At 41.4% G+C, this 24094-nt stretch overlaps 1 protein-coding gene across 1 annotated transcript in view; it reads right to left on the bottom strand.

Annotated features, from left to right (window-relative positions):
• Positions 1–24094, bottom strand: part of LOC147599452 (IQ motif and SEC7 domain-containing protein 3-like) — a 162891-nt gene that overhangs the window by 82611 nt on the left and 56186 nt on the right. Inside the window, exon 2 of the mRNA XM_086755449.1 lies at positions 10891–10920. Coding sequence (XP_086611575.1) covers positions 10891–10920 — 30 coding nt within the window. The remainder of the gene's footprint in view (positions 1–10890; positions 10921–24094) is intronic.

Below are 24094 nucleotides of genomic sequence, written 5' to 3'. Positions count from 1 at the left end.
ACATAACGTATGCATGAAAGGCTTTCTTACTGCATTTTGTTCATCTTTGAAATAAAGGCAAAGCCTACGGCTTCATTTACAGAAGTCAGAACAACGTAAGTACAATTTGAAATTTCTGTTACACAGCATTTGGCTGCTGTAATTATCAAATCTGGTGACATACCTTGTTCTCACAACCCTGGCTCTGTATGACATTGGTGGCCACAGCCACCTGAAGATGAACGTAGGACAGGATACAACAGAAACAAGTAATACGTCCACCAAACTCAAAGAAATCCTTGGCATCTACTTCCATGTTGTAGAACACGAGGATGTCTATGCTCACGCCATTCATCCAAGCTCAGTACAGTTACCCTTTTCTAAACAAATTTTTTGTCCATCAGTTCACAAGTCTGTCTTCAAACACCCACCACAGGTGCAACAGATTTAAAAAGATTTGAAACACTCGGACCAACTGTTGAGGCATACACTCAACCTATTTTGAAATTCAGAAAGTTTTAAAACACCTCAAATTGGGTACTTACAAAAAAATTACAGCACTCAGTATCACCAGGAAATCTTGGAGGCCTGGTTGCAGTTTACAATCCATTTCCATAATCCCTTTCTCAAAAATCCTGTGCCTAAAATGCCACTACTGACACTGCCTAGTTATTTTGTTACTCCAAATGCAATTACATTTGAGGAAAAAGCTTTGCTACTGCGAGTTCATTCCACTCACGAGTAAAAAGAATGTGAAGTGAAAGATCTGGGAGAACTGTCTTACAGAGCTCAGATGACTCAGCTGGAGCATACATATGGCCATGTCCTGCTCTCTGTAACCCTTCAAAATCTCCGACGAATCCAGCTCACCCAGAAGAGCAGGGTAGAGCGCACAGGCCGCGTGGTGGTTTGATACCTTTAATATTCACAACGCACAGGTTAGAACTCTTGACACTTCTACAACAGGGAAAACAGACTTCACAATGTAAAGCAGGTTACAGTGCAGAAAAAGCAAATTGAGTTACTGGTGATGTTAGTGACCATTCAAGCAGTCTGATGTGTAACAACCCAGAGACATCCCATACTTAGAGAGCCCAAATCTTCTGGCCAGCAGTTCTGAGCAGCTTATAGGAAACTGTAAGAAAAGGTTTCCTGCTTTCAGAAGTAAGCAAGAGGCCCTGTCTGTGGTTTTAAGGATGTGAACCCAGCTGTAAGGATGGTAACCACACAGGCAGCATTTCGCCATTTCCACCGGCATCTGTTCCCCCTGTTCTCCTTCCACTCCTCCTTCTGCATAATGCAAACAAATACTTCACAGAAGTTTGGGTCCCATTTAGCTTTCATGAGCAGTATTAGTGCAACAGCTTCCACGTAAGACTTTTTACAGGCTACTCTTAGCAGTGTATTTTCCTTGCCACCACAGGTTAGGAGCCTCTGAGAACTCTCCAAATACGGAGAAGGCTATGAGAGCCCCATAAAATCAAGGCCAAAATTGACTTCTCTCTTTTTCTAGAGAGCAGAGCAAGAATTGCAGGGAAAAAAACCAACCAACAATCACCACCTCAGCCGTAAACGCACAAACACTCCCATTTACTTATAGTAGTTCCTAGAAGGCAGTTACATTACAAAGCTCTAGTCTTGATTCTAATTATTTATAATGAGAATTTTAGGATAATTGTTTTTCTCCTTTGTTGTGATAACCTACAATTTTTTTTTTGTCTTTATGTATTTATTAATACATTATTCTGTTCTCAGTTTCTCCAACACATAGTTTGCTTACTTCATGTTCCGTTTACTTACAATTGCCCTTACTGGAATTCTTCCAAAAGCATCATTAAAACAGCTCAGATGAGGAACCAGATATCTAAGTCATGGTTAAATCCTAATCCAAAAATCATTCTTAAATTACAGTGAGGCATAAAAAACTACCTAGAATACAGATTAAAAAAGTAAAACCAAAGAAAAGGTCCTTTAAAGTTATCAATAGATTTTTTACATAGCTATTTTTTGCTGCATGTTTTCCTACTGGACAGAATTAGTCTAACCATGGCTACTTGCATAAAGCAATGAGATGAGAAAGCAAAACTACGAAAGTTCTGTCTTTTATTTGATTTTAAGCTTTCTGTGCCCAGACTACAACATAAAAATTGCTGCATTGCATCTGAACCAAAGGCTTAAAATCCTATCTCTAAGCATCTAATATATTAATTCCTTTGAAAGAAACAGATCGCGTGCAAGGAGGCAGATATGTTTTTCACCAGTTTTGCACAGAGGCAAACCATTACCAGAGCTCATTGCCTCCTACTCATGATCCTATTGGTTTGCACATACACATGGATTTCCAATAATTAGCGCAGACTGTTTTCAGTGTTCTGGACAGAAAAGTGTGCCAGTTAATTCTGTTCCTGAAGTCAGACTTGATTCCTGTCCTCACAGGAATATCTGAATATAATCACATCTCCATTAAAAAAAAAAATAAACAAACAAACAAAAAAAACAACAAAACACCAAAAAAAACCCCAAACCTAAAAATTTGCTAGTTTAAATTCATAAAATAAGCCAACTTCAGATTGTGCCCTGTCCTCCTCTGGAATTCCCGCAGCAGCTGCAGCAGAAGTGAGTTCTGTTGGCCTCGTTGTGCCACAATTCTGTTTCTAAACGTGCAATCCCTCAGCCAGCTGTACGTGCAACTGCAGGAGTGCACATCTCAGCCGGCAGTGCAGACCAGGGAAAGCTCTGTGTCACAAAGGGGCATCACACTGCATGTTCTTCTGAAAAGCAGATATAAAGACAAGCTAGAAAGCAACTTCATTTAGTATAAGCTGCATAGCAGGATCTCTTCATCTTGCTAAAATGCTAGTGCATTTGGACATGATGCTCCTTGTCCCAAACAGCTAATAGATGTGCGAAATTTGACGCAAAACGCACACCGCTCCTGCTTGCCTTGACTGGAGCGCGAGTGTAGAAAGAAGAATACAGCCAGGTAATTAATTAGGAGCTGTTCCGCAGATGCTAAAGAACCAACTTTAATGAAAGCCCTTGAAAAACATTATGAAGCACACAAGAAGTATAAGATATTCTACATTTTTTCTTTTTTTATACTTATATTTTATCCCCTAGATTTAGTCAGCTTGTCATGTGAATTCTAACAGGAAAGAACAAAAGCAACTCAGAGTTTACTATGGAATAGCAAAATCATGACGGAAATTTAAACTACTTCACCTACACAAGAGGGAAATCCTGTGGCACTACACGCGCTCAACTCCTGAATGAAGTTGTGCGCACATGTTGCTCATTAAGCAAGCCTTATCGTACACAGTAACCAATGGGACTTACTTGTGAACAGCTCCTTCAAGAATTGAGTACAAAAATTAGCTGTGTGGAATTCATGTGAAACCACTTACCAAGCTTTGTCTTCTGGAGATTGCAAATTCAACAACTGTCAGTCTGTCAAGAGAATTCTATTGAGCACAATCAGCACCTAGAACTTGTATAAATTACAGCTGCCTATTTCCAGTGGAAATAATTTCAGACAAAATGCTTGCATATGCTAGTTTTCCACCTGGATGGTATCAGATTTTTAGCAAGACTTGATTCTACTTTTCAGTAGAAAAAAAAAAAGTGGAATCTCAGTAATTCAGAAGTCAAAATATTAGTATAATACATCACCTGAAGCAAAAAATTTCATTAAATTGCAAAAACACGCCTACCCGTGTTAACGCAACTACTGCAAAACAATTTAGCCATTTTGCTTTTAATTCTTATCAGCATCACACATGTATTTCCTTGCTAATTGAGTCTAAGGAAGCAGTATTAAAGGGGGAAAATAACGGTTAGTCTAGTCCACGCAGAACACTTGGTCTGCAAAACACAGTCATGGCTGTGACGCTTCGAATCATTTGCAGTACCTGAAGCTTTTGAGTCATGAAACTTTATGACACTCCTGAAGATTGTTCAATACGCTGAGAAGCAATCCAGAAAAAGAGCGAGTTTACTGCTTGAAGTACAAAACCATGGACTCTTTTGCAGACTGTCAAATTAAAGATGTGCCCTCAACCATCATCCTCCTACTAGCTAGCACGATCGTGCAGTTCCATGTTCTGCTTTGAGGCAATAATGTGATTCGGCTGTAGTGCCTGAGAACCAGAGCTCAAGTTACCTTGCTTCTTGACTGAACTGCCTCAGAAAGCACAGTATTACTGTCTCATTTTTCTTCTTGCAGCAGAGGATGTGTAAAAGCAATAGAAGGTTTATGACAGAAGGTATATGCTTCTCACATTAACTATGAAATAAGGCATGTGCTTCTCACATTAACACAACTTTCTGAAGTTTTCCTAGGTCAAACATCTACTTTTGTAGCTGCTCAGTGCTAAAATGCCACTCTGATTAGCTATCAATACTGAACTGCAGTGGTTTTTTGAAACATATTAGTAATTCTGCTTGGGAAGTCAGATAGGTAATTTGAAACACTTAGACCAATTGTTGAGGTATACACTCAACCTACTTTGAAAATCAGAAAGTTTTAAAACACCTCAAATTGGGTACTTACAAAAAAATTACAGCACTCAGTATCACCAGGAAATCTTGGAGGCCTGGTTGCAGTTTACAATCCATTTCCATAATCCCCTTCTCAAAAATCCTGTGCCTAAAATGCCACTACTGACACTGCCAAGTTATTTTGTTACACCAAATGCAATTACATTTGAGGAAAAGACTTTGCTACTGTGAGTTGATTCCACTTGCGAGTAAGAAGAACATCATCCGTCATCCCACACCACTGAAGTTCAAGTGGCTGTCCAGAGAAAGAGCAACGTGTAAGAAAATTGTTCTGCTTGACATACAAGTTGTTGCCTTCTTCCCATGTCTTACAGAGACAAGCCTTCCTGAAGCAAGAGGGAAGAGAACAAAGATTCCTGTCTCATCATGAACCCTTGCACCATTAACACAATTTACATTCACTTTGGATTGTAATGGCCCTCACATCCCCGCGATGGCAGCGCTCCATCATGCATCTTTAATTTTACTTCCAATTAATTTCAGTAGAATTTTCACCATTAGTGAAACAGTGCATGGTGCTTAGTATGCATAATTCAGAGACTACCTATTTCTACTGTAATTCAAACACCTACCAGTCTTTGACAGTGGACCACATTGTTTTTACTGGCTTTTCTTGAAAGTTTTTTTCCTCTCCCAATTACAGATGAAGTTCTCAGTAGTCAAACAGGTCACAGTAAGAGACAAGACTGATGTTGCCATGCATCCGAGAAAGGTCTCAATTAACTGCCAGATTTACAAGTAGCCCAAAGGTAAACTATTAGTAAGCTTGAAGAGCTTTTTAGAGAGAAGGTCTAAGCAACGCTGGAGCTAAGCAGCAGAAACAAGTTATAAGAAACCTGCTGAGCACTTTGACTTCTACCAAACAATTATTGATTTTAGTAAGCCTTGCTAATCCTTCACATATTGTTTCATAAAACAATTTCTAAGGTATAACCCTAATACAAAGTCTGGGGGGAAAACAAATCCACTCTGATAGTAATTCTTGTCTATTCCTCTAGCAGCAAGAAGGGCAGAACAGACATTCTCATTGCACGTAAACAGGAACGCTGGCAGAAGATTTCAGAAACAGATAATATAGGGCTAATTCGTTTTCATCAGCTCTAAGAATATCTGGAAAACACAATTACTGTTGTTTATTAATAGCAGCTTAATCGAATTCCAAGATGTTAACAAGAAATGTGTTACTAAAGAGAAGACCTACTCAGAAAACATTACCTTTCAAGAATGCTCATTAACAGCACCTGCATCTCTACTTCACTACTTTTATCATTTTCTCTAATGCCAGAATTTAACATTCAGGGACGCAGCTCAAGTCTCGTGGGCAAGACGTTGGGACTGAAGTCAATCTGTATCACTGACCCTGCGGTTCAGGCACCTCACCCTCACTGTTAGCATCCTCTATCAGTTACCGTTTCAGCAGGAAGCCCTTCTGCCTGCATAGTAGTCCTGGCACTTGGGCCCTAATCAGCAAAATGAGCCAGCAATGCTGTGGTACTCTGCATTCATTCATCTTTTCTTCAAGAAGACTGCTGTGGCAGATTTCCTTCCCTGGATTACATGGGCAAGTATCTGCTGTACTCATCTAACAACCTGCAGTCCAAAACTGAAGTACAAAGGGATGAGTGAAAGCAGTTATCCCAATAAAGCCAGCCGATTCCAAAATGTTTGCTAAGTGGATATACACAGAGAGCACGTGGTAAAAAGGATTAATTAATTGTCCATATTGTCCCAGAAGAGGACCAAGAACTGAAACCGCAAACCGAGTGCTGATTTGAGCTCTATACTGAGACTTATATACCAATACCACCTCCTGCTCCTGGAACATCATGTAAGTCACAGCACACTTCACATGATTCCGAATTGCACAGCATGACAGATTTTTTAGAAGAAATATGAATATGTTCTCCAAATCTTACTTCCCTTTTTTTTTTAAAATAGTTTTCACTAATTAACGATGTTTCATACTATTTTTAGGAAAGAAAATATATCAATATATTAACATGCCAAGTGCGGAGTTAACTATTAAAGATGACACTGAAACAGTTCTTACGACTTGATGAACGTATTCCTGTCCTTTCACTCTGAAATTCAGATTAAACCTTCGTAACGTTACAGCCATTGACAACTCCACAGCCATCTCAGCTACCGGAAGCTGTTTCCATGTATTTTATTTCTGTTAGCCGTAACAAAACTAATTTAAATTAACATCAAGAAACTTATCATATTCTACTCTACTGTAGGGGATCAGCCTACAAATTTCTCTAGAAATCTACTGGAGGAAGTTTTTGGGTTTCATTTGTTTTGGGTTTTTATTTCTGTTTTGTTGTTGTTTTTTTTTTTCCCCTAAGGATTTTGTTTGTTTTCTTTTAAATGAGTAACAAATGGTGACTTTAGATATTTTAAAACTGGTTAGAAAACTGTAGAAAAGTCTTTATGGGATGATTAAAGGCAGCCAGAAAAGGCTGCTTTGCATGGAGTCTGAGTCATTCAGAGCGCAAACCCATATATTTGAGCTTGAAAAGCTGTTTTACAAGCCTGTCTGTCTTTAATTCCCCAAAATCTGCACTTTGCAAGTTATCAGAGAGGAGGCTGAGTCACACAGTTGAAGCAGATCTCACTGGGGTAAAACAAAACAACAAACCAACAAGCAAATCAACACAACCTTGCTTCCTGCTGGAGACTCTGGCTGGGTTACTGCTCAGCAGCCATTCCTCCCCCTCGCCGCGCGGCACGGAACGAGGTGGCTATTCAACAATTCCTTCCTGCTCCAAAGTTAATGAGACAATTACTTTTCCACTTAATCTAATGTACATCTTTACAAGAAATTAGCCTTTTTGCACAATCTTCAATAGACACAAAACCTTTAATGTCCTCCATCTATTTGCATACTGAGAAGAATTACAGACTGAGGCTTTTCCTTTGGTTCAGCTAAATTATTTAGCTGATGGTTTCTCCATAGCTAGTACTTCAACTGCCCTCTTTTCAGTTGGTGGTTTGTTTGTTTCCTTTTTTTTTTTTTAAAAAAAAAATCTCTCCTCCAGGCTCTCTCCTCTTTCTTTGCTTATTTCTTAAATTATGTGGGTATTCACAGAACACCACATTTTTTTTGGCATCACTCTTGGCACTTCTCACTTCAGGAGCTGCAAGAGCCCCCTGCTTTTATACAGAATTGTCACCTACAGTTTACCCCCTTTTGTACTGCATTTTTTCCTTTAAGCAGCACACATCTGGGAAGGAAGAAAGAAGAGCTAAGGAGGACAGGTCAGCTCCAGGGGTCTGCCTGAAGAGGCGTTCTGCGCAGGCTGGCTGCTGGGACGAGGTCTGCGAGGTGCCCTGTACTGCTGACAGCCAGCCAAAGGGCCAACTGCAGGGAGAGTATCACAGCAGGAATTTCATGGGATGAAAAATACATTTTAGCCGCCCTGTAGCTGCATCTCACCTATTTTATCAGCAGAAAAGCAAAGGAACACCCAGGGAAATGGTTAGGTTCATCTTACCTCTTTCAGCCATTCATACCAGTGTTCATCTCCCATAAGAGTGAAGGAAGGGCAGAGCAGAGGATTGGTTTTGGGCAGGTTTTAGATGTTTGCTAGTCAGGGATGCTTATGGATCCTCGGAGTCCCTCTGCACCTTACGCAGCGCTCAAACGCTCGGTTCTGTTGCCCTGTGCTCAAACACAAGGGCTGTAGCAGAGGTAAGAGGAACATCGTCCAGATACGAACCCATCAGACACTCTTTTTGCAAACTTAGTATGATAGATTATACTACAGATACACATTTTAATCTGTAACTGTCAGGTCATACCACTAAATATTAAAATTGCTTGTAGAAGAAATTGCATTTTCCACTGAAAATACGTGAACAGAGACAGCTAATTACAAAGGGCCATCACACTGACAAAGTCATAGCTCACACGGCGTAGGCGTTCACTACATCTGAGAATGCAAACTGCTCAGAGCAACTTCTCAATGTTAATACATTTAACAAATACCTAGGCTTGAGAATTACATGTAAGGAAACCAATCTAAGTTTATTATAGTACAACAATATTGTAATCAGAAAGTACTTTAAGGGCTTGCACAAACAATAGGATAATTCTTTATTTTTTGCCACAATGAGAAGGCTAAGGAAAAAAAAATTAAGGTGATTTTTTTTATTCTTTGGAATTCTATTTCTTCTATTTACTGCTCAGAAAAATGCTAAAGAGACTTCTACACTGGCATAGGATACAGCTTTCTACTGACCAAGAAAGAGATGCCAAAATATCATCCATCTGATCTAAAAAAAAATCTTCTGGCAGATAAATGGCTGCATCTCACAACGTAGAGCGATCCTTTTATCTTAAGTGTTAATGCTAGCGAGAGTCAAACACTACGATCCCAACCAACACTTCTGCCTATTAACCGCAAAAATAACCCCTTAACTAATTTCACTCAGTATGGTATCTGCCCAGTTAATGCTGAGACAGCACATCTTATTCCTGGCTGCTCACCTGCTCGCAGTTTCCTGCTATCCTTTATGCCGTGAATTCAGCTGAAGAGCTTGGCAGAAGACACCGGCACAGTATGGCCAGCACACTGATTTTGCTGATATTGTGGTGAGTAGGAATGATGATTTCTTGTCAGAGTTTAAGCACTGTCCCCTGGACTGACCTCTTCGTGTCGTTTGAAATGATTACATTTCATCTTCATTTGCCAGAAATAAAAGAAACCAGTACGAAGCAAACAAACCACAAAGTAAAGAAGGTACCTAGATGCAGATGAAGACCTAAGTGAGCTTTTGCCCAAGACAAGACAAAAGCTGACGAGATTTTATGCAGGCAGAAACATAAAGGCGCACCCTCAGTGACATTTCACCTTGGAGGAAACAAATTAAGAGGAAGGATGGAAGAGCTGGACCAAAGGAGCATTTAAGGACAGGTACGACTCTGCCTTCTGCTTGAGTTGCCTGCTACTGCATTCATCTGTTTGCCTCATTTTAGGCTATCATGGAAGTCTGGAACTGTCCTGGAGTATCTCATAACCAAATTAATTCCCTGAACAGCCTCAAAGCAGAAGATTATACCAGCGCTCCAGACTCCTGTCGATTGCCTGCAGTTTTCCTTCAAGAACACATGGTGCAGATTTTCCCCAGCACAGCTCTGAAGCCTGTGCACAGCAGAAATAATGCCCTGTGCAGCACCGCCAGTTTCTACAGACACATCAGGTCCAAGCAGACCCTCCCTTTAAGGCGTGGAATGTACCTGGCAAGACACACCAACATTATTCCATCAGTCCTGCAGCCCGGTCCCTGAAATAAGTCAGTTAAATACCACAGCCCCCCCAGTATCAGATTGAGTACTCCACAAGTCACCTGTTTGTGGATAGTCTGCATACCTGTGCGCAAGAATTGCATTTTTAATTCTGTGAGTGAAGGTCCTGGCTTGGGGTTGTTTTTTTTTTGTTTTGGTTTTTTTTTTGTTTGTTTTGGGTTTGGTTGTTTTTTTTTTTTTACTTTAAATAAATAAAATACAATGCCTTCAAATACAAAGTCCTGACAACCCCCAAAATAAGCTGCAGGGTATTACGATGAACTCACAGCCAATATTTTGGACCTTGTTATTATTGATCAATGGCCGCAGTCCTTGAGAATCAAGGCATCTGCTTAATTGTAGTGGTCTAATGAATGTGGAACGCTTTCAGATTCAAGTTTGTAATTTTGAAGTTTCAGTCCTGTTTAGAGCACTGGTGCAAGTTCTGTAAGTCTGACTCACACAGCCACATTTTCAAAGAAGTAGGCTTAGGAAAAAAACAAAACAAAACAACAACTATTGAGGTAACAAGTACAAAATAGTAATAAGTACAAAATAGTATAAGTTAAGTATCTGATAATTGCATTAAATTCTCTGAATTCTCTGAATCTTCCAAAAGCATGACTATTGTAGTAATGAGGGATGTCACTGTCAAGCAAAGAGGAGGACACTATGAAGAAAGCCTGAACAAGTACATGGGCTTCTCCCCAAGCCAGATGTTGCCCCCCAAAACTGACAGACAGCTGTCTCACAGCTCTGCCAATATACATGACCACTGAGTACACGTTTTGATTGAAAACGCTGGAAACTTTTTTTTTGCCATTATCAAAACTAAGATATAAGTCTTAAATCATACTGGAGATAGAAGCATTCAGGAAATGTCATGGTATCTGTTACTGAACTTCACCAAGACAGAAGATCCTTTATTTAAAAATACAAATGGCATGCTACGTAGAACCAATAAAAGCCACATTAAAAAAAAACTCTTTGTATTTCACGCTTTTAAAGAAAGTGTTTTCTTAGAACAAAGACATCAAGACAGAGAGAATACAGCGTACACATACCTGATGCTTCTTGAACTTTCCCCTTCAGACCTGCAAAGTAAAACACAAAGAGTTAGGATATAATTACTGAGAGCATTGATAACCCAGGTGGTCTGAAAACGGCAGACCTTCTCATGCGTTCCCTCCCGTCGCATTTCACTTAGTTTTTCTAAGGCTTGTTGTACTTTCCGTACTAATGAGTCACTCAAAAATAGAAACCAGACTTAAGGTTTAGAATAAATCTATTAGAAGTTTAAAAACAGTTGAACTCTGTTGCAGTATTAACATATATGCTGACACTCTCTGTACCCTCAATAAAGACATTCTGTAAAGAGGCAATAACAAAGATATGTTCCAAGTGAAAAGCACCAGCCTGACATAATTCTAGAAGCAGATTACCTTGTACCTTTTTTTGTTGTTGTTGTTGTTGCCTTTCTTCACTCTTTAGTTGAAAAGGTCATCGGCAAATCTGTTCAGGAACCTAATCCCCAGCTTATTAGGCACTATGCAAAGGGCTAAGGTTTGCAAATAAAAGTAACTTAAAATATTTGAAAACCCACACTTGTCTGAATTTCATAGCTGTGCAAAAATGAGATCTAAGCTGTACTATAATTACAGAAGCTCTTAAAGGGTATATTTTGCTCAAGGTGAATTAATTTTATCAATCAAAACTGGAACAAAGCTCCTCCCCCAACCTTTTTAAAGCAAGGAAATTTTAATTTCATGTCATTCATACTGAGAAGTTCTCCTCCTCCAAAGAGAAACAGGAACATAATACTCCCAGCATTTCACGAGCACACACAAAATCCAGAAGAAAACATACACCACTCGCTCAATTCTTTTCCTTCCTCGCTCTGAAACAACCCAGCCTCAGCGCTGCAGAACCCCGGGTACATCTGTAGGCTCTGCAAAACCAGGAATCAATCAAAGCAAAGGGATTCCAGAGCAAAACCAAGCCTCAGAACGCCCTTTCCATGTCATAATCTTACCAGAGACCCAAATAAAAAGGTGATCAAGACAAACTTGCGAACTCTAGCACTTAAGTGATAATAAGACAGCACCGAAGTTGCCTCCAGAAAATCAAAGCCAAGGGTATTTCTTCGGGAACTAGAGAATCTTCCTTAGTTGAGTGGGGGGGGGAACCAAAACCAACCAACCAATTTCTTACTAGAATTACTTTCATCTCCAATGAGAACTTGCATATTGTGCTAGAGGCAGTAGAAAAAGTTATGTCCAGTAAAAGCAAATAGCACTAAAATCTAATTTTCAGAATCTACTGTAGAAATAGGTACCAAAACCTGACTTTTTTTCTCTCCCCTTCATTACGTGCTCTTACACTGTATTTCCTTCAAGCTCAAAGAAGTATGGATGATTTTCAAGCACACGTTGAGAGGAAACAAGACAAAATGGATTGAGTCTCTTGTCCCAGGAGGTACTGGGGCAGTGGGAAGAGCGCTGTAACTCAGCAGACTGAGCGTGGGTTACAGAAAGGTGGCCAGGGATATCTCCAAGTAGGAGTATCAGCTGGTGTTCTTGACAGCTAACCTCACAGTAGACTTCAAAACAGAAGAGAAATTAGCACAGTGGAAAACTCTGATGCCCAGAGCCAAGTGAGTCAGCTCCTGCCTGGAGAGAACACCGTACGCAGCCGGGCTGCACAATCCCTCAACCTGGGGGACCACCCGCAGACCTGAACTCACAAGGTTCGCTGCAGAGCTTAACTGCCCTTCAAAAAAAAAAAATTTTTTTTAAATCATTACTATTCTCTTTTTACTCAAGTTGATGAAGAATCATCACTGCCCTTCATTTAAGGAAGAATGATGACTTTCATTTAACAGCGTCTCTCACCACTCTAAAATCATACTGTAGCATTGCGTGTGCCCAACGCGGTATCTACAAACAAAACTCGATCTTTGTAAGAGTTCTGAGAATTTGGATGTTACTGGCATCATTATCTGTTATCAAAAGATTTATTTTACTGCATATTAAAATGATTTTATAAAAACATAGGATGGAAAAACAATCCTACAAATCCACACTCAGAAGAGCTCTTAAGCAAGCATTTAAGAGATAACGCTTCGTCAGTCCTTGTTAACGAAGACAGGATCTGACCTCAAATGGCTTTACCTCCAGCCGTGTCACTTTATTTTATTCAAAACGTGTTAACATATAAACTTGTGCAAGATTTCAGAAGCGGTCTCCATTCCAGCCTGGCAGCCTGTGCCAGGAACATCTCCATACAGACCCTCCAACACGCGCAGGATGGAGCGGAACAGAGGTGAGGAAAGGACTGGCACAGGGCTGAATTCTACCATCAGGTCGCAGCTTCGCAAACCCAAAGCTGGCAGAGTGTTACTTCATTAGTCTCTTGTGCTTCCCTTCTCATTTTTTAAAGCCTGCCTGCTCACTTTAAGTTGTTTGGTTTTTAGATACACATAGACAAAAGGTAATTTCCAAGTAGCTTTTTCTACACGATCAACTTATCTCTGAACGTTACGTGAACACGAGGGAAGGAAGAGAAATGAACTCCCCTATGCATCCCCATGAGTAATGACAAAATTAATGAATCAAGTGTTTAAGTGACACCTTCCCACACTCAGTTCTCAGCAAATTACATCTTGCAGAACATACACCTTACAATTGAAAAAGATGTTACATGAAATTGCTTGTACTTTGAAGTTTTCAAATACAGCTGAGACAACTGGATTTTTAATGCCTTAATTTTCTGCCTTTCCTCTTGACTGGAATAACAAAACCATCTGAGTCATCACCACAGGCAAAATGCCTACTCAAAGGCATCACAGCATCCTGCGACTCCAGGCCACCTTTCCATCAGCTCACTGTTCCTCTCGCCAAAACTCAAGGAGTATTTTAAACAAGGCGTGGTGGGCAAGGGAAGCTGCCAGGTGCTCTCCGCTGAGTTACACCCAGCTGCACCAAGGCTGGGACCAACAACGGGGGAAGCTGGACCATATTTTTAGGATCCCCAAAGGTAAAAAAGCTGTTAAATTTTGCAACTGCTAAATTTGAATTTTCAACGGTAAGATTTATTCAAGTAAATCCCAAAGAGTTATTCAGAGCTGGTCAATTTGACTCAGGGAATGAGTAATTGGTTTGCAGGGCTGAATAAGAACACTGCTGAAAAAGCCTACCACTTGTAGTAGTTTGAAATAAAGCATTAGATTTTCTTTAAGCATTCTTTAAAACCAGGATTTGGGATCAATATTTAATGTTTCTGCTCACACTGTAAGCATGTGTTTGGCTCTGAATTATTTTTTCCCTTTTAACTCAGACAAAAGAAGTGATACCACCACCGCTGAAACAAAAGAGAAAGGTGAAAAAGTTTCTGGCAATTTATTGCATTTCTCTTAAGCTAGACCTTAAAGGAAAAAAAAAAAAAGGGCTAAAACATATCATATCTTCTATGCTACAGTACTTTATTTGAAACGAATATATTCCATGTATATATCTACGCTCTATCAGTGATACGACAAATGCCATGCAACTTTCTCTAAGATTCCTCCTCTCATCTCTGGCCGGTTTCCAGTACTTCACTTGGAGTAGAATGAAATACTAACTGGCACACCACACTGAAGTACAAGTTTGTCTTCTTCCTGACCCCAGAAACTTCATTCTCAGCAGGAAATACGGCAAAAAACATCCTCTTTCAGATTGTGGTAGTCAATAGAAGCAGTATTTGCTAATAGCAACATTTACTGTAATTCCATTGCAAGCAGAGGTCAGGAAGAACATCATAACAGGCCTTGAACCAAAAAGCAAAGGCAAAGGCAAACAAAACCCCCAGTACTTAAGACTTACAGGAGTCAGCAAACCGAAGTGAATATTAAAATCCTTAATTACTTTTGTCTAAGTTTAAACAAAGTACTGCCATCTCCCTCCATCAGTCCACTGTTGTGAAAACCAGAGATTTCAGAAGACATCTCCATTCATGTTACCCAAAGACTTCTTATCTTCCGCTTTGCGTACCCAAGAGACAGTTACCACTGTCCTCCTATAAACACACCAAGCAGGAAAATGCCAAAGTACCTTGGCTTCCAGTCGCCAAGTTGGTTGGCAGTTTTTCAGCAAAACATTCTTGGTGGGATGTTGTCAGCTCTTAAAATCTGAAAGCTGTTTACAGGAATATCACGATCTTGCAGAAGTCTGAGAAAAGCATGAGACAGAAGAGCCACTCAAACTGAGAATGCGAGAGGTTCCCACTCCCAATCAGCAAGTCTCTTGTTCATTTCGGGGAGAGGAGGGTCTTAAACCCCAGAAGCAGCACAGCTTCACAGGCAGAGCGCGTTCAACGGCTTTTCCTTGCTCAAAAAATTTCAGCAAGCCTTTGGCTCACCCCATCAGGGAAGAACATTCCCACCAGAAAATGTTCTATTCTCTCCATTATTCCCCCCCTTAAAGTAATAATAAACAAGATGAAAGTCTTATTTCATCAGATTTGTTATTTCTATTTGAAGCTATATGTAGAAGCGAAGAAGCACAATGTAAAGCTGCTTCCAAAAGCAGCTTTGGGATTGGCTTTCAGGCTGACTCATGAAAGCAATCATTTCCAAAATAATACGTTGTTCATAACCATTAAGGTACATTATACAGACTGATGTACACGGCTACCCCTGCAGCAATTTCAAGCTTAGCAGATACTTTATTTGGGCAATGGGTAGAATTACGGCAATGTTCTATAAAAACACAATATATAGAAAGAACAAGCAACAGTTTTTAGAACTGTTTGTCTAATATACAGGGTAAGATGCTCAGGATGCAAAACTTAGCTTTACACAGCAGGGTACAAAAACAGACAAAGGCAACTGAAATCTTACTGTAAAACCCCACAAGTGGGCAGGACATTAACAGCTTCACAGCCCCACACTCACCCACGTGGTAACAAGCCCAGTTGTATCTCGTCACCTACTCAGAGCTCCCATCAGAACACACAGAGCTGGGTAAAAGCCAAGACTTAAAACAGCATGTCAGACTTGCATGCTAAATAATCATACTTCATCTGAAATACATCTTCTTGCACATCACAAAAACTAACTTCAATTTTTTAGCAGATTTTAGGAGACCTACTGCAGGTGTAACTATACAGTAACCACAGAAAGAGCATTCTAGTTCCATTTTTTGCATGAGATGGATTGAAGCAGATCTTTACAGAGCAATACTGGAATCGGTGCATTTGATTAAGCATTGCTTTGAGCACAGATCTTGTCTCAAGAAAGCTGCACGAGCTACAAATTGTCCTTTTGTAGCAGATGAAGTCTTTCAGCATTGGTAATGCAGGCGTATCGGAGACCTAAAACCCCGCTGAGCCCAAGGGCGAGCATCCTTGCTGTCCTTCCTTGCCCTCCTGCCAAGTAGGTCCAGATCAGCACCAGTGTGTTGCCAGCAATGCACAAAACAGTACGTCCAGTACCACAGACATCTGGGTGGAGATTTTCCTTTCCAAAAAATGGGTTAGCTTCCTAGACCTTAAATACAATTAGAAAGGGTCAGAAAAATTCTCTCGGGCTGAAGACTCTTAAAAGAAGTGATAAAATATTAAGTATAGTAAGACCTGTCCAGTCAGTAGCATGTTAACAAGGTAAATTTCAGGATGAAAAAATTATCATTTCACCATTGATTACAGCCCTTTCAGAGAATTCTGTTATCACAAGTAATTAAATGAAGGAATGAGCTCTCAGTGCAAAAACACGCTCTTGGGCCTGCCCATCAAAGCAGTCATAGAAAGAATAAATCAATTACAGAGGTACGATTACTGCATTGCATTTTGATTTAATACCAAGATAAAAAACTATCTTGCACAGAAGGAAAATCGCTATTTTCATGGATTAGAGAACAGTAATATCCTAATAGTCTTTTTGTTCTTTTCCAAATAATATGAGAAAGTGTAACGGCCACCCTGAATACAAGCATTTCCACTTGACTCAGCACCCTGCTGAGGAGGATCTGTAAAAGCTTTCTACAGGACAAAAAGTTTCTTTCAGAAGGTTACATCTGACAAGTCACACGCGATACACGTTAGGGTTAGGGACAGATAAGATGCTGCTAGTAACGACCAATCTTCGGCAGGCGATCTGTGAAGTCAGAACACAAGTAAGCTCAAAGACGTCAAAAGTAAAACAAGCGTCAACTGAGTTTCCCTATTGCAACACCAACCAAGGTTTTTTCACTGCTTCACTCTTCAAACCTATGCTTATTAAATTAAGTCATGCGCGTACTGAAAACTGGAAAAAGCATACAGAAGTTTTTAATTGAAAGGAAGACTGGTAACAAAGAGACCCATGTGTCACTGATGTGATTTTTTTAAAGAAAAACAAAACCAAAAACTTAAACGACTAGAAGTGTTCCAGTGTCACAAACCAGAACAAGCACTTACCTAACAGAACAGAAAGATGAGAAGTTTCACTTTAGTGAACATAAAGCATGTGACCTAGCAACAATTCAGCAAATTTAAGGACTGATATATAACAGCCTTTAAACTTGACCCCTCATCTTTGTCTCCTGTCATCACTTCACCTCCCAAATAATGATTACACATATTGCTGGGGGATGTCTTAACACAAGATGACAGAAGTCGTTACAGCATCTCCGTATCCACCTCCTCCGCCCTAAATCCTGTAGGAACTGAACAGGAGATGGACAGCAGTAATTCACACCATCCAAAAACCAGGACTAAAAGTAGAACTGCAACACCATCGTGCATAGCAGTGCTCTGAAACCACTCAACACACTAGGACTCCAGGGGCTTCTAAGTCTTCTTTCCTCTCCACCGCTTTCTCATGCTGGTCTCACCTGATCAGAAAGCCAGCACCTGGCTCAGAGGTGCCATCCCAGAGAAGGTGGTGTTCAGCACGAGGCCAGGGGCTGCTCACCTTACTGGTGCCTCTCTCCCTCCGTACATGCATCATCCCAGTTTTGCTTTGATCCAGCAGTTTATTCAGAAGGAAACTACGGAGTTATCAGCTTCCAAACCTCTCCTGCCTGCTGCTGAAATACACGTGACACTTACTCATGGACACACATGAGAAAAGACAGCAAAATCTGATACTCAAAGGCCCAGCAGCTGACTAATCACAGCTGCTTCAGTGCCACAGAAATCACGGGTCCAGCAATCCTTGTGATGTTTTAGTTGCATACATTTGGAAATACCACACTGTATCTCAACAGTCTGCAGCATCCCTCGTGTCACAAGTGTCTGGCTATTACTGTAACCCCTTGAAGCATCTAGAGAGCTTACAGGTAGAGAAGTGGCGAGTTGTACCTCTTATGAAGACGACCATGTCCATTGGGGAGTCCAGCTAGGGAAATACGTAAGATATTAAGAAATACATAAGAAATAGAAAAGACAACCCAGTAATTCGTGCACACTCCAACTTCCCCAAGCCTGGCCATGCCAAAGAAACAGCTGAAGTCACCAGCTCAAGGCTGACTCAGACCTGCGACGACAAGAACCAGTATTTATTCATCTCTGCCCTGGAGCCCATGTGAAAGGAGAAACCATTTGGAAGCACGTCCTATTCACAAAAGGCTATCAGCCCCCGGCCACGTCAGCTCCCGGGCAGCTCGGGAGGCCACGTACTTACCAGCCTGGATCACACCTGCCTGGCACGGGAACTATTCCCTCAGTCACACTGGATGGGCTCTGTAATTAGACTCCCACAGCCCAGACCGCCAAGGCAGTTTGAAAGATAGCACAGGGTCAGCATTTATGAGGTGTTTTGGGTTTTTTTCAGTTATAGGAGGACTGAGAGCTGAAACACTTCCCCTCAAGCATTTTAGAGAGTCTTTACAATTGCTGCCTGAAAGCCTTCAGACTAATACTGCTACTCGGTTAACAAGCATGTCTGATAAATCCTTTTAAGTGAAAATAAAGTGGGTAATAGAACAAAATTGCATTCCAGTAAAATACAAGTCATTCACAGAGTGGGTAGGTTTGAAGTCTGGCTCCTTCCACTTTTTGACAGTGGGATCACGGCCTACAAGGCAGGAACTGCTCTCTGGTATGCTGAACTGGGCTAGCAGTTGCTCAGGTCCACCTCCAGTTCTTCCCTGGAAAATTAAGAACTCTGTGTGTGGCTTTCCAGTGTAGTTAGTGAAAAATGTCATCAGGGAACCCACCAGGAAAGGCCCATCATGGTTAGAGTCAGTGAGAGTCTCAGGAAAAACCTTTGCCCAGAGAGGCGGTGGATGCCCCATCCCTGGAAACGTTCCAGGCCAGGTTGGCCAGGGCTCTGAGCAACCTGATCTGGTTGGAGATGTCCCTGCTCCTTGCAGGGGGGTTGGGCTGGGTGGGCTTTAACGGTCCCTTCCTACCCAAACCACTCTGTGATTCTATGATACTAAGCAGCATCCTTCCGCTCCAGCTCTTGGAAAGCATTGCTCATGTGGCAGTGACTACCAAAACCTCTGTAGTCCTTACAAAGGTGTTACACAGATACAGACACTTCTAGTAACCATGTTAGGAAAATAAATTCTAAGCGCCAGCTAAGCCTGGACAGGAACACTGAAAACAGCCACTGCCTTTGGTAGTAGGTGCCACTTTTGTCTTTTAAAGGTAAACTGTTAAACTCAAGCAGACACGTCTCTCAGTCTGAGAAGCAGAAAATACTTGTCTCCCACAGATAACTTACTGTATTTTGTGATAAATACCATGGAAGTGCAGCTACTGGCATATGGTCTCCATAAAGAGCTTGTTATATCTATTCCTGGACCGTCTACAGCCACTGCTGTCCAAGAAATGTCTATTCCAAGCTCTCAGCCATCTCTGAAGACATTCGTAAAAAGATCAGCTTGATTTCATCGCCCAGCCATCACTCTGTTACATATGCTCCCCCGCTTCAGGCTACCTAGCAGCTGGGCTGAACATAGCCTCTCCACACTCACCTTTTTCATCTAGGACGCATTTTTTTAATAACCTAGGTTCTCTTTTCCCTTAATGTCTGAGAACAGTTTGAAGCAATGGACAGGGTACAAAGCCCCATGTGTTTTCTCAAAAGCAAACCCCTCCAGTCTCTGCTGGGTGCTTTCCATCAAGGTTATTGATACCATCTGTCCACTCAGCAAGAGGCAAGGGAACAGGCTTCCTCCAGCATGCAAATCCAGACCCACACTGGGCAGATGCTACCTCATCCCACCACCTGGATAGCCTGGAACAGCCTTCCGTACCGGAATACTGAACCAAAACAGGTAAATACCCATAAAACTCAGCACACAGATGCAACTACCTCAGGGCGCTTCTACCTAACTGGAGGGATATGGTTATCCTCCGCACACAGCTGTTCACGGTACCTGCAGGAAAGGGAGGGAGGTGCGATTTCTCTTTTCAGGGAACACACTTATACAGCTGTGCGCAGACTGAAGCAGCAGTGGCCTAAACACAGAGAAACTGAGAAATAGTTACGTTTCCATCCAAGTGTTTGCTGTCCGTCTCTGGAAGGGGAAGCAGCTAAGCTGGAGGATAAGTTGAAAAGCACCCTGTCTCTCACACTCCCTGAGGAGCCTGGCACACGCCACAGAAGCACCAGCATTTGAGTCAGCGACCCTCCCCGCAGACAGGCTCGTTCAGCACGCGCCCCTTGGTGTGTACGGCAGAGCAGGGCCGAGTGATCCATGGAACAGAAAATACAGCCAAGCAGAACGCAGAGCAAAAAAGCTTTGTTCACAGAAGGTTTCCCGTTCTCCTTTCCTGCAGCAGGTAGCAGTAAGGGTTCCATGACCAACGCATCACTGTGCTAAAAAGGCTCTGCAGCTTCCACCTGCTTTACAGAGTCCAGCACCAACACCCAGCTCATGAGGACAAGCAAGCAGAACCCACAGCGAAGCCAATTTATGATCTCAGTAAGAATACTGCCAAAGAGCCATATGGCAGGGAAGCAAATATTTTGCTTTGCTAAGTGGAGGGAGCTCTTGAAGTCAGCATCAGAATCAAGACTTGAGTCTGAAGAGAGAACTGATTTAAATATCTTGGGTTTACGATCCCTGAAAAGCATTTAACCTTCTTCTTCCCCTCCTCTTACTGTTCAAGTGTTTGTGAGTTGCAATTGCTTATAAGAAAACAGTATTACAAAAATTGAAAAGGCACAATCTCTTTCAATTCTGTTTGAAAATAATCTAATTCTTATCACATTAATCATTTTACAAATGAGCCCATTCCTTTTTTTTTCCCCTGCCCCCCACAGCTGAAGCTTTTCAAACTCTTACTCTCTCAGCTCTGACCTGCAGGCTTGTCTGTCCCCACCACAGCTCAGGAACCAGCGACTTCACAACATTCATTTAGATGTTTCTGTTCAGCTCAGGTAATTGAGTGAGGTGGGGTTTTTTTGTTTTTGTTTGGTTGGTTTTTTGGGGGTTTTTTTTGTTTGTTTTTTTTTTGTGTGTGTGTGTGTTCTTTTGGTTTGGTTTTTTTTTTTTTTTTGAAGGTGAAGTGAGAATGCAACTTAACCCCAGAAGTAATGAAGAACTGCACAGTATATTTTTAATACGTAACTGCACATCAGAAATCTCTACGGAAGTTCAGTGATACTGTGACCACCTTTGCTTTATGAGCTACCGGAACACAAGCTTTTCTGCAGAAGTACAAAGAAGCTCTAAGCAGCACTAGCTTATGGTTTTCCTCTATCGCATGTATCTACGGAAGGCATTATTCGAGTTTAATTTAAGAGTGATCACAAGTGGCAAGCCACTAGACAGGATGATTTCTGATGGCCTTTCCATTTACAGGTAACGCCTTACGAAGAGAGAAAAAACTAAAACTGGAGTTTAAGGGGTCCATCCTTTTATCTTACATTTAAATTAACAGTTAAGATGCAAGTATGGCTTTTCAACAGCCATGGCTCCAGTTAAAATGCTCCTTTAAAGAGGTCCTTGCCTCTCACGGCAGCTAAATGCCTTCTAGAACATGAAGACATTTACAGCAGATCACTTCATCGTCAATTCCGCCTCTCAACATGCAATCATCAGCTATAAACATTTAGAAAACGATCAAATCACACTTCATATATCATTTGTAGCAAGTATTGTTATTTTCCTTAATAAAATCATCTGTCTGCAGAGGGCTGCTGTCAGAATCATTTTAGATATACATGTGGATTAGCTAAAGAGGGCAGCCAAGAAGCCTTCAACAAGGAGGAGCAATTTTCTACACATGGAATTTATGTCTTTAATCCTCAGCCTTTGGAGGCCACTGTATCTCTACACTTGCCTTTCACACAAGACACAATCTCTCTATATTTATTCTATGAGGGGAAAAAACACAATAAAACTTATGGGGACACAGTTGGTGTCAACCTTCCTTCCCAGAAATTCATTCAGTCATTGATCTAACAATAATTACAAATAAAAATCCACCATCTGAAACCTCCCTATGCAATTTAAACCAAAATACTTCACAGATAAAATTTTCTGTGTAAACTACACTGAAGTCTTACTTCAAAGGAGGCATCTGCATGTTCAATTCCACACACAGATTCTCCGAGGTCTGACTGATTTGCCATTAAAATGGCAAAGTTACCTGTAAAAAAAAAAAAAAAACACAAACAACAAAACCTGTGCTTTTAGAGCACAAACTAGATTTCACACTAAGATGCAAGAGAAGTAGCCTCCAGATTAACTTCACAGCCCACACTGGCAGTAATCGGGATGATGCCAAATATGAAGACAACCTGAAACGTCTGGAAACAACAGTTGCTCCCTGTGGACTTGACAGGGCTTTCACTGGGAAGAGACATGTCACCGCTCAAGACAGGAGCTGTTCAACTTTCCAGAAAATTTTCGGTAGATGTTTGAGTCCCAGACATTCTTTTCTAAGTAGCCAGGGTTAACCTGTCCCTGAAGTCAACCCGATTACAGTGGCTGCACAGGTACACCAGTTGCAACTTGAGTTTCGTTGCCTTTGATATAACCCTTTCCTCCAATTAAGACTAAATTAGAAAACCCAAAAAGATGAAGACACAAACAAGTGTGTATTTTAGTACCATACATCATTAGACTGAAAGCATACAGAATGGAATTTAAATCTTAAACTTGTGCGATCTACTCAGTCAGATCTTCAGAAGCACTGTAATTTGTAACTGGTAAGTCTTTGCATGCAGAAATGTTCAAAACACCTTACTGTAAGGGAAAGCCCCACGGACAGGATTCTTGACTTCTGTTTAGATGCCTGGAGGCCTCGGTTTCCGTTACAACAGCTGTACTTCCAGCTAATGGTTTTCTTGCTATTAGTCAGATTTCAGCTGTCCTACACCCTGCGGTGGTTTTTGACTGAGCCACATCCAATATAAAATGCCCTTCCTTCGATAATCTTGAGGTTACAATTTCTTTTAATTATTTCGGCACTGGATGGAGCAACACAGCCTAATTCTTATCTGCTGAAAAAAGCCTTGCAAGTGTTTTTGTGGGGTTTTGTTTGTTTGTTTGAGTTTTGGGGGTATTTTTTAAATTTTGTTATTTGCAGGGGTTGGGGCGGCGGGGGGGGGCTACACTTTGTAACCTTTCACACCCCCCCATCCCAAAGTCCTTTGAAGAACAGGGGACACCAGGACTCCATACACAGATGGGTACGGGTCCACCTGCCCCACTCCAGCTCCCACAGTTCAGCTCAGCGGATCCACGCCCTGGTTCCCAGCAGGACCGGGACCTGCACTCCTCTTTGTTCCTTTGGCACAGCAAGAGAGGGCAGGACTGAAGGAAACACTGAGTCAGCTGCTAGCTTGTGCAATAACTCTGCGTCTTTTCTACACGTTTTTTATAGAGAGATACAGAAGCCTAGTTTACACGGCAAGTAACACTATTCCCACAGTGACACTCTCAGTATTATTGTTACGGCCAATACATTTCCTCTCAGCATTTTCACTTCTTAAAAGCAGCATTCATTCCAGAGCTCGGCAGCTCCAGGATGCTTAAACCTTGGCATCGCGCAATTGGAGCCACCACACAGACGTCATTTGTCCTCCTCGTTATCTTTCCTCACTTCCTTTTGCCCTCACTTGCTGTGCTGAAATAATGTAAAGATTCTCACTGCTCTTCTACAGCCGGCAAGTCCAGGTGACTCTGGGCCATTACTTAACTTTTCAAAGTTTACTGCAACAAAGCCCGACCGCGCCTGCATGCCAGCATTCTTCGCCTCCTCCCTTTTCATTAATGAACGTGCATCCAAGGCCTCTGCCCTGTACTTCCAGCCCCGAGTATTGTCTTCAACAGTTCCTCCGCTTTT

Source organism: Chlamydotis macqueenii, chromosome 10 (assembly GCF_036417535.1).
Source record: "Chlamydotis macqueenii isolate bChlMac1 chromosome 10, bChlMac1.mat, whole genome shotgun sequence".
NCBI classification, from domain to species: Eukaryota; Metazoa; Chordata; class Aves; order Otidiformes; family Otididae; genus Chlamydotis; species Chlamydotis macqueenii.
This window is presented reverse-complemented; position numbering and strand designations above follow the sequence as displayed.